The sequence below is a fragment of the Osmia lignaria genome, chromosome 11 (assembly GCF_051020975.1).
Source record: "Osmia lignaria lignaria isolate PbOS001 chromosome 11, iyOsmLign1, whole genome shotgun sequence".
Taxonomy (NCBI): domain Eukaryota; kingdom Metazoa; phylum Arthropoda; class Insecta; order Hymenoptera; family Megachilidae; genus Osmia; species Osmia lignaria.
This window is the reverse complement of record NC_135042.1, coordinates 11,044,082-11,053,661: the sequence shown is the minus strand read 5'-3', so window position 1 is coordinate 11,053,661 and position 9,580 is coordinate 11,044,082. Positions and strand designations below refer to the sequence as shown.

The following is a 9,580-nucleotide window of genomic DNA, read 5'->3' as shown; positions in this document are numbered from 1 at the left end:
GACGGCGGCTCAAACCTACAAGAACGATTACATGAAAAATTGCTAATAATTAATTAATCGAGTAAAGTAGGCTTATTAAACCTATATTAGAAGAAAGCTAAGATGCTATTCTTTCTTCTTTAATTGTTGATGTACGGAAATTAATCACCGGAAAGCAGAAAACTTTGAAAGTTCTCCCCCGTCGGTAAGCGCGGATCGAGGGGTCGATCTTAAAACTGTTGTAATTAATTAATCACTGGCTGGATCCTTACAAAACCTATATGAGAAAGTAGCTACAAGCATGTAGTTTATATAGAAATTATAAAAGTTCATAAATTGTTCCTGGAAAATGAGTTATTAATGATTTTTCCTTGGGTGTGCATAGTATACCTCCTGGCATACCTCCTTGCTCATTCTGCTCTCCTATTAGAAATCGTTAGTTCCTATCACCGTCCGCTAGATGGCGCTGATCCAAAAAAATTTAATATACTTGCCCGCGTAATTCAAGCGTATAAAAGATCGAACTGGTTTAATCTCAATAATTAATAGTTAAAACTTTGAAGGAAAATTAATCAACGAATTATAGATATATATAAATATGTATTTGCGGTATAATATTGTTACATTCAAAATCAGTTTTAAACAATGTTTTATGTTTAATTCGTCAATATAAATCACTTTAATGAAATTTAAACTAAGGAGAAAAGAAAGAACAAAGTGTTAATGAAAATTTTATTTGATTGCACAAAATTACATTATTCACAGTTTACAACAATACGTAGTCATTCACTTGATGATACGTAGTATTTTAAAAACCATGTAACTTTCGGTGAAAAAATTTTTTTATACAGATAATAATATAATTTCAACTTGAATCTTAAGTAAATAAATAGATGAAAGTGTTACATAAATTTTACGTCGAACTGCTATTTATAAAATCATTGCTGCCCTACTTTGCTCTCCTCTATGACTTTAAACAAGTATTTTAAGAATTCAGTGAAAATTAAAAGACCATAATACATTGGAAATTAATACATATGTTACTTTATTATGCTAACACCTGTATTATCTTGATACCAAATATGTCCAGAGAAAAGTTCTCATTTAAAATTGTATCAAGAAAAATGTCCTATCTCCTCTTACATAGTATCAAGGATTATCCTTATAAAGGATGACCTTCTAAAAAAAAAAGAAAAAGAATTATCTTCCTACCCCCATTTTCTTAAATCTTTCAACCCTCAAGCACTCTTTCAGATCTAATATATTTCTTCATTTAAACAGTGCACAAGGGTTAAAATCTAAAATCTGAAACAATTGATAATGAAGTCTTATCTAACGGTGTATTAAGTTGTTTAGAACAACTATGTTTCAATCACTGGTTTTCAAACGTATCCTATACGTATCCACAAGCTTCCATCTCCCTTCTCTATCTAAATGTTGATAAAAAAAAATGCAAGCAATCCAGAAGGGAGCAAAGGTCAGCCAAGATTTTGTACTTGCTACCATACCAGTTGTACACGAGTCTTTCATTGGAAAAAATAATTTCCAATTAGCAGAAACTTTTTATTGACACCCTGTCCATCTCTGAACGTTGAGAAATATTTTTGCAATCGTCATAGGTCGAGGGTGGTATCGGATCCATGATGATAATCCTCGTCTAACAGAGGTTCTTGTTCCACCATCATGTGAACTGTGAACAAAACTATATTCATGCACACCAACGAATAAGAACATTTATAATGGGCATGTGCGAATACCTTGTTACAGTGTTAGTTGAACATTTTTTAATCATCTCTACTGATATTTTATTGCTCTAATATTGTCTCTTTTTTGGCCAGTGTTATTCGCACATACGTAAGTGAACATGTTATTATATATTATACTTTAACAGACATTATTAATACTATCTAACAGTTAGAGAATTATATACCCATCTTTAATAAGTAATAATAATTCAGGGAGATTGATAACCATTTGATACTACACCATTATAATCCTTCTTCTTATTAACATTTCTAACTTCTTCTTATGTTTCATTTTAATCTGCTGTTAATTATTTGGAATATTGACATGTTAAAGTTAGAAGCATTTCTTTTTTCATTAAACGTTTTAGTATAATATAGGTGTTAATATACAGTATGCTTTCCTTCTTCATACCTGGTTGATCAAGTATGTAACAGTGTTTAGTTAATTGGATTATATAAATTAATAGAACAGTTAGAGAATGTAGTTGATGAAGCTTTAAAACTATGCACATAGGCAAAGAAACATGCAAACATAAGTTTTAGCATGCCATCTCTACTTGCTGGATTACGTACTTCATCGCTTTACCAAAGAAAACGATATACTAAAATCCATTGTTTTACCAATTCAAGGCTGATATAAAATTGTTAAACATTTTGTTAAAATTTTAATATCTCGAGTACAGTAATGCAGCATGCAGATTAATGTCTAAAACGTCCATAGAATTATATATTAGAAAGTGAGATTTACAGTTTACTTGGAAGAATCACCTTTGAAAGTTTGTTTCAGAAGGATTAACATGGATTAGAGTTTCTAAAGACTAGGAAATAGGACAGTAATTCCTAAACATTGTCTCTTTCAATAAAAACGTGTAAATGAAATATAGCATGTGATAGGAAAATTGTTTATCTAAAAAGTATCATACAGTTTATGAATAGAAACCAAAATACGATACATCAAAATATTAGGTACATATTTTTTTTTATTTTCCAATAATATTCCAAACAACCCTAATATTATCATCCCGAGAATCTTGATTACTTTATAAAAACTGAAGATTTATTGTACAGCTATAATAGAATACTTCATGGCTAATGAAAAACCTTTACAATGATTTAATGTTACAATATAAATTGATCTATTATAAACCATTTAATCACTGTTTAAGTTTTCAAATGCTTTTAATTCTTGCAAAAAAACCTATTAAAAGCTCAAAATATTTCCTCTCACATTTGGGATCACTAACAGAAATTTTTTAATTGAAGTATACTTAACATCTGTATCACACTTCTGAAATGATGCATTTCTTATTTAGTAATGCACAATTATTGTAAAATTTACTTTTCATTAATCACAAAGTCTACAACATATTGAGAATCTAAATGTGCACATTTAATGAACGTTTAATAAGAGAACACATCTTTATCATATAATTCTATGACACTTTGTACAATTGAATATTATTCGATCAATATGCCATACTTTATGTAAGCAATAACAAATAAATTTTACAATGATTATTCATGTTTCTCGTATAGCATTAATTGTACTAAAGAAAAAAATAAGAATCTCTGCCACATATTGTTGATCATTAAAAATTAATGAATCTCTTTTGTGGATTTATAGAACTATAATTATTTATAGTTGCAATTGATAAGCGTATGTTAAGGCCACATCTGAGCTAAATGATAAATCATTACAAATGAAAAATATTACCATTAATATACATGTGCAATATATACGTACATTTCCTATGCTCTATACGTTTTGCGTTTACAATTTTCTTCGTTCACTAATAAATATTCAATAAAAGAGATTATTAGAACACACAATTATCGTGATTTGTTAATCAGCAACATTCTTTCAATTCCTTACAATTCCTCATTAAATTGTAGATAAGCAAGAAAAATACCGAAAACCGTAGATTAGGGTCACTTGAACTCAAAGTAACTATCTTTGGTTGTTCGCTTACGCTATAAATAGTTTATGTTATAATTGACTATGGAAATATTTGTAGTATATAACTATATACATGTTGGTTATAAAACAGAACTGTTTTATTTTTCTAATAAATTCAAGTATTCTAGATGAAAACCAGGACTATAATATGGTACATAAAAGAGACCTTCAAAAATATTTGAAACTTATAAAGAAGAAACAGTTATTTAATTTATAATTTTCTTTTTAATACTGTATTTAAAAAAACTTTCTTTTGAGATTCCAAAATAATTATGATATTTAAAGTGAATTTTCACTATACTACACAAATGTTTTGTCCACTAATCATTAAAAAATAAATAAATTCACATTTACTGATTTAATCAGATTAACTATGAAACTTAAAATTTGTCATGTCTTTTCATTCAAGTATTCGATAATTATGCATTACTTTTTGTCATGTGTCTATGTATTGTTTCTATTGCTCTATTTATTTAGTTTTGATCACTAGGTTCATATCTTTTCGTCGATAACAGAAAATAGCTGCAATCGACGAGAAGCAGTGAGTAACTTTTAATCAAATATGTTGATGAGACCTTTTATTTATATATTCAGTACTAATCAGATGCGACGATGATTACAAATAAATGTGATAATAAATGAACTGTACTATTCGAACACTTGTTTATATATACAGTCATAATAACAAAATTTATCAAATATCTATGATCTCTTGTATTATAACTCTCCTTTATACATAAAGTGAATCATACAGCAGATTTATTATCACAAGTAAATCCTAATGATGTTTTTTTTGCAATCTGTTACGTTGGGACCTGTTAGTACCATTTTTTTCAGCTGTATTAGAAACCTGGCTCGATCGATGATCTCCTAAGGGTATCCTAAACAGTTTGATCTTCATATGATCGCAAATCTCAAGGCATATTTGAGCACTATATCGGAATAAATCCAAAGTCACCCAGATCTAGAAATAAAAACGAATAATACATAAAACAGGATAACTAAAAATAAAAGAATTAAGAAAAAGAAATATTTTTATATAGATTATAAAACTTACAAAGCATAGCCAAAGAACATAATATTCTTTGATAAAGAAATTGAAATATTGATTCAAGAACAGCATTGCTGGTCCAATCAATGAACTGTCTAAATATTGCATTTCATTTTTTGTCATATGAGCAACCTGTGATAATGAATCATAATACAGTTTACAAATCAAAGACAGACAAATATTTATCATTAGTATATACCTACCACTAATCGATTGGTAACTTTAGCTGCAACCATTCCAAATGCAAGTATATACAGTGCAGGATGATTTTCATATACATGTTCAGCACTTTTTCTATAAATTATAAAAGCTGGTACTACCACAAAGCTAAATGGAATAATTGGTGATAAAACTGATGTTCCCTGAAATAAAATAAATATCATAAAGGTACATATAATCAATAAAAAGATATTGCTTGCAAGCTGATCATTAATTATTATAACTCAAATATAATTTAATTGCAAGATATACTGAATCATAAATTTTATAACAATATTAACACATTCAAGAACAAGATGCAAGTTTTTAGAAACATTCAAGTTTAGAAGTATTTACTTATGAAACACGTTAAAATATGAAGATTAAAACAGAAATGTAAAGATAATTAAACTACTTCTAGGTTCTAAGTATGGCAAATGCAGTATGTACAAAGTTATTTAATATTAATAAAATAGCAGTTGCATTAAAACCTATATTAATTAATGTTAGTGTATTACTATTTACAATACATGCAATTCTTTAAAGATGGAGGGAAAAGTGCAATTAATGGATAGGATTATAAAAATGGAAATGTATGATATATCCATATAAATTCAGAAATACATAGGAAAAGGTGTTAACCGAAATGGAAAAAAAGGTACAGTAAACAGTTCTGTGTGATGCTCTTGCTAAATTTAGACCCACAAATAATTTAGAACACACTTGAATTAAAAGTTGTTCATATATTATGTAATTAAACTCTAATTAAATAACAATACATTAGGTATTAATAATGTACAAAAGACATAGTTAATGCAAATTTATTTTATGGTATCATATTCTATTTAAATGTATTGGAGAAACTGTAGAATAGTTTATTTTAACGTAGGTCTAAATGAAGATAAAATGCAAAGTGCACTACACATTGATTCTATTACTTCTGAACTGACTTACTGCGACGGTGGAGCCATTTTTTCCGACACCACCGGCAAGAATGACGGACATGCTGCTCTGTGCAAATAAAATAGCGATGCCCACAGCAGCCCATAATGGAAACACCTTGACCTCTGTGCCAGTGTATGGCAACTGTGCAAGTGACACAAAAAAACCTTTCTGTTAGTTACTTTTAAATACATTTCTAATACAAATTCAATATTGATTCCTGTTATTAAATCTGTCTGCTCTTGAAACAATTTCAAATCTTATTATTGAAATTTTAACACACCCTATTCATGTAAAATTGAACGGTTCCACTTCAACAATATTTACCATTCAATAAGAGAAAGTAATAGTATGTTGTTTTTCATGAATTCTAAACTCTTTACTTAGGTCAATATTATTATATTGACAATATATACATCATCTTCTTTTATTTGAAAGTATTCATACACAGCTGTTCATTCATTGTTAAAAACATTTTCATAACGGATGCTACATACTTAGAAATGAAAAAGAACACAATTATAAGCGCTTAAACAGAGTAGAAAAGTAGCACTTTTATTTGTATCAAAATATAAGCCATATTTTTTATAGCCTGCATACCATATAATAAATTAATGTGCAGAAAAATGATAAGATATAAATTTATTAATGCAGAAACTGTTCCTTGCAAATAACAACCCAAAAGTCTAGACAGGCAAGCAGAATGAAAGAAGAGAGATGTTCATAACTACATATAGTGACAATAGTATTAAAGTTTTACACAAATGCAACTAAGTTGTTTTTGCACTTAAAACTTACTGCAATTGTGGAACCATTCTTTCCAATCCCACCAGATTCAAACACTTTACAGAATTCAAGGAATACATGAATGTAGCCTGCATAAAATAACACTGCTACGTAGTTACTGATCGTGCCTACACCAAGCACTGGCATCTAAACAAATGTACAAAATCTGGCTTGTTATGAAAAATGTAAAAAATTCAGTATATATTTATCCTAAGGTTATTCTATACATTACTTATGTTTAGGAAATTTTTAATCAGTATTTTCATGGGCTAGTTCTACTTGTGACCCATGTTTGTATATCAATAACAATGTTTAAAATAGATTAGGCACGAGGAAGCTGCAATGTATAACAATGAAAATTACCTTAGATATCCCTATCAATTTTCTATCTATGTTGTTAGTATAAATAAAACTCATAATAATTCAATATGTGGTTAAGATGAAAAGGAATGTTTGAAATAAATAAATTATGAGCATGAAGCAAAATGTAAAATTACCTGACATCTATCATATAAATTTTTCTATTGGCATAGTTAAATGATTGGAAATAATATTAATTTGAGAACATGTATATATCGTGTACACATCTTAAAATAACATATTTATAACGTAAATTAAAATTTTTCAATAGAAATTGTTTCAAAAGCATAACATACAGAAAGTATATTCAAAAGACAATATACCATAAACAGAATTGACATATAATTTCATATTTATGACAATATACCCTAAATTCATACACAGATGATTTTATATTTATTTTGTCCAAATTCAATAAAAACTTAATGAATTACAATTGTAGGTATGAATGAAAGTATTCGTTATGAAAATGATGCGAGGGAAAATAAATGGATGAAAAGGTATAAATGAGTAAAAAATTAAATGTATGTTATGATAATAAGATTCATAGCAAAAAATAGAAAAAAATAAGTAATTTCAGCGCTGTTCCTCATGCCATGCTGCTCCTCATGCCATGCTGTTCCCATTTTTATAATTTCCAAAAACAAGAGTCTAATTGACTAACTTACAGCCACAGTTGAACCATTCTTGCCCACTCCTCCGGTGAAAATCACCGAAAAGATGGAATATAAGTTTGCCAGTGCACAAATTACTGTCATAACTCCTATTAAATACTTAAACATAAAACCATCTATGTATGGTATCTGTAAGAAATATTCTCATTAGACTCATGCAACGGAATTCTTTCATTTTTTTTTTCTTTTTTGAGAAACAACATGAGTCTTGAGATATAAAATCGTAAAACTCACTATAGCATTCATTACATTCACTGTAATAAATTATTTACTGCATGAAAGCAAAATCTCTAATGATTCATTAATTTAATAGCTTTTTTTCTTTATAGTTATTTAAACAATCAAACTTAAAATATGTTAAGCATACATGTGTTACTGTCACTTTTGCTAAAACTATGATAGAAATAATAATTATAAACTAAGCAAATACAAACAAAATTTGATGAAGGCTCAGAATAAAAAAAATTTGTGAAAAACTCAACATTGTATGAATTGGTAAGAGTTTGATGTATTTGTAGGGAAACCTAGACACTAGTGTGTTTAGTTATATTAAATTTCAAATATTTTATTTCCTAAATACTAAATGATTATAGTTTTAATAGTATACTACAGTACCTTAAAAAATGAAGTTTCTACCATTGAATAAATTTCTAATATTGAAGATGATTAAACTTATAAATACAAATATTTTATGACAATCAATAAAATCACTAAATATAAAACAGTTATTTTAAATACCTATATTACCAGATTGATTGGCATAAAATATTTTAAAATTAAATAAATAAAATTTTAAAAAATAAAATAGGTACAACCTCCATCATCCATATTTTGGGCCCAAAGATTGCAGAAATCAGATGAATTGTTATAATAGTAAACTGTGCTTCCGTAACATCAACCTTGCCAAATCTTAATGAACCTGTTCAGAAACACTTATGCTATAATATAAAAAAAGTTGATGAAATCATTATTATTAGTATCTATGGATAAATATAAATTCATACCTGAAACATAGGTCTGCCAATGAGCACAATAAAATAGTGTCATTGCACAGAAACATTGGAAAAACATCCATGTTGGATAATATCCTAATTGTACAGCTATACATGCTGATAGAGCAACAAACACTAAAACCATAAAATTATAATTTCAGCTGTTCTAACAAAAATTAAATTATAAACAAGATAAGATTTAGGAATGTAATATGTACTTTAATATAGTCAATTAAAAGAACTAGATAAGTTTATCAATTGAAACAACATACACACCGGTTGATATAGAATCACATCCGTGATCAAACAGTTCACCCAATGGTGTTGAAGTTCCTGTTCTTCTTGCCTGTTTGCCATCTATGGCATCTAGGCTTTGATAAATGAATAAACCCAGTGCACATAAAAAACATGCCCACCTAGGTGCCTAAAATGTATATAAAATAAACCATCATCATATTTATGTATAAACTACAATAAATTAAAATATTGTAGAATCTATTTTTAAGTATTTAATTTTATTTATCGTTATCTTTTCGATACGTTCCTTTGCTCGTTAATGTTATAATGATTTTTCATTGAATCTTTAAAAAGGCAACAGATCTTGAACTATCATTCAGGAAAAGGAAGATAAAATAGGTTATGTATATAATACCTCGGTTTTAGCATCGGGACTGTAATAAATAAGAATTAAAGTGGTAACAATGTTCACGATAAGCCCCAAAATCGTGATTAAATTAGGTGCAAGCCAAAGTGGAACTTTGCTAACGAGCCAGTCCCACCACGGTTGAAGAAGTCCGTCCAAAAGGCTATTCGTTGTACAGCTGTACTTGTGTTCACTCAGACGTTTCAATTGTCCAGGTGACAAAAGTTTTTCCTTATAAAACTGCATAATTCAA

The 9,580-nt window shown here is 28.3% G+C and overlaps 1 protein-coding gene across 12 annotated transcripts; it reads right to left on the bottom strand.

The window, feature by feature from the left end:
• Positions 1-1,156: 1,156 nt before the first annotated feature.
• bbc (choline/ethanolaminephosphotransferase 1 bbc) lies at positions 1,157-9,573 on the bottom strand. 12 transcript variants are annotated; one of them, XR_013062975.1, is made up of 12 exons: positions 9,337-9,573; positions 8,961-9,108; positions 8,697-8,819; positions 8,508-8,611; positions 7,687-7,821; positions 6,671-6,805; positions 5,885-6,016; positions 4,936-5,094; positions 4,739-4,864; positions 4,507-4,645; positions 1,488-1,669; positions 1,157-1,409 (listed from the first exon to the last, which is right to left on the bottom strand). XR_013062975.1 is itself a non-coding variant. In XM_076690852.1 (11 exons), the coding sequence occupies exons 1-11, from the start codon at positions 9,571-9,573 to the stop codon at positions 1,593-1,595; spliced, it is 1,515 nt and encodes a 504-aa protein (XP_076546967.1). In that variant the 3' UTR covers positions 1,417-1,592. The 12 variants fall into 12 exon arrangements, 9 of the variants coding, with proteins under 9 accessions (XP_076546967.1, XP_034193791.1, XP_076546969.1 ...); XR_013062976.1 differs by lacking the exon at positions 1,157-1,409 and having other exon boundaries at positions 1,417-1,669; positions 3,469-4,645; XM_076690852.1 differs by lacking the exon at positions 1,157-1,409 and having other exon boundaries at positions 1,417-1,669.
• Positions 9,574-9,580: the final 7 nt, after the last annotated feature.

Coding starts and splice junctions, on each gene's coding strand:
- bbc (XM_076690852.1), bottom strand. CDS start 9,573: ATGCAGTTTTATAAGGAAAAACTTTTGTCACCTGGACAATTGAAACGT. Junction 6,017..6,670: donor AGAATGGTTCCACAATTGCA/GTAAGTTTTAAG, acceptor TCACTTGCACAG/TTGCCATACACTGGCACAGA. Junction 5,095..5,884: donor AAAATGGCTCCACCGTCGCA/GTAAGTCAGTTC, acceptor ATTTTATTTCAG/GGAACATCAGTTTTATCACC.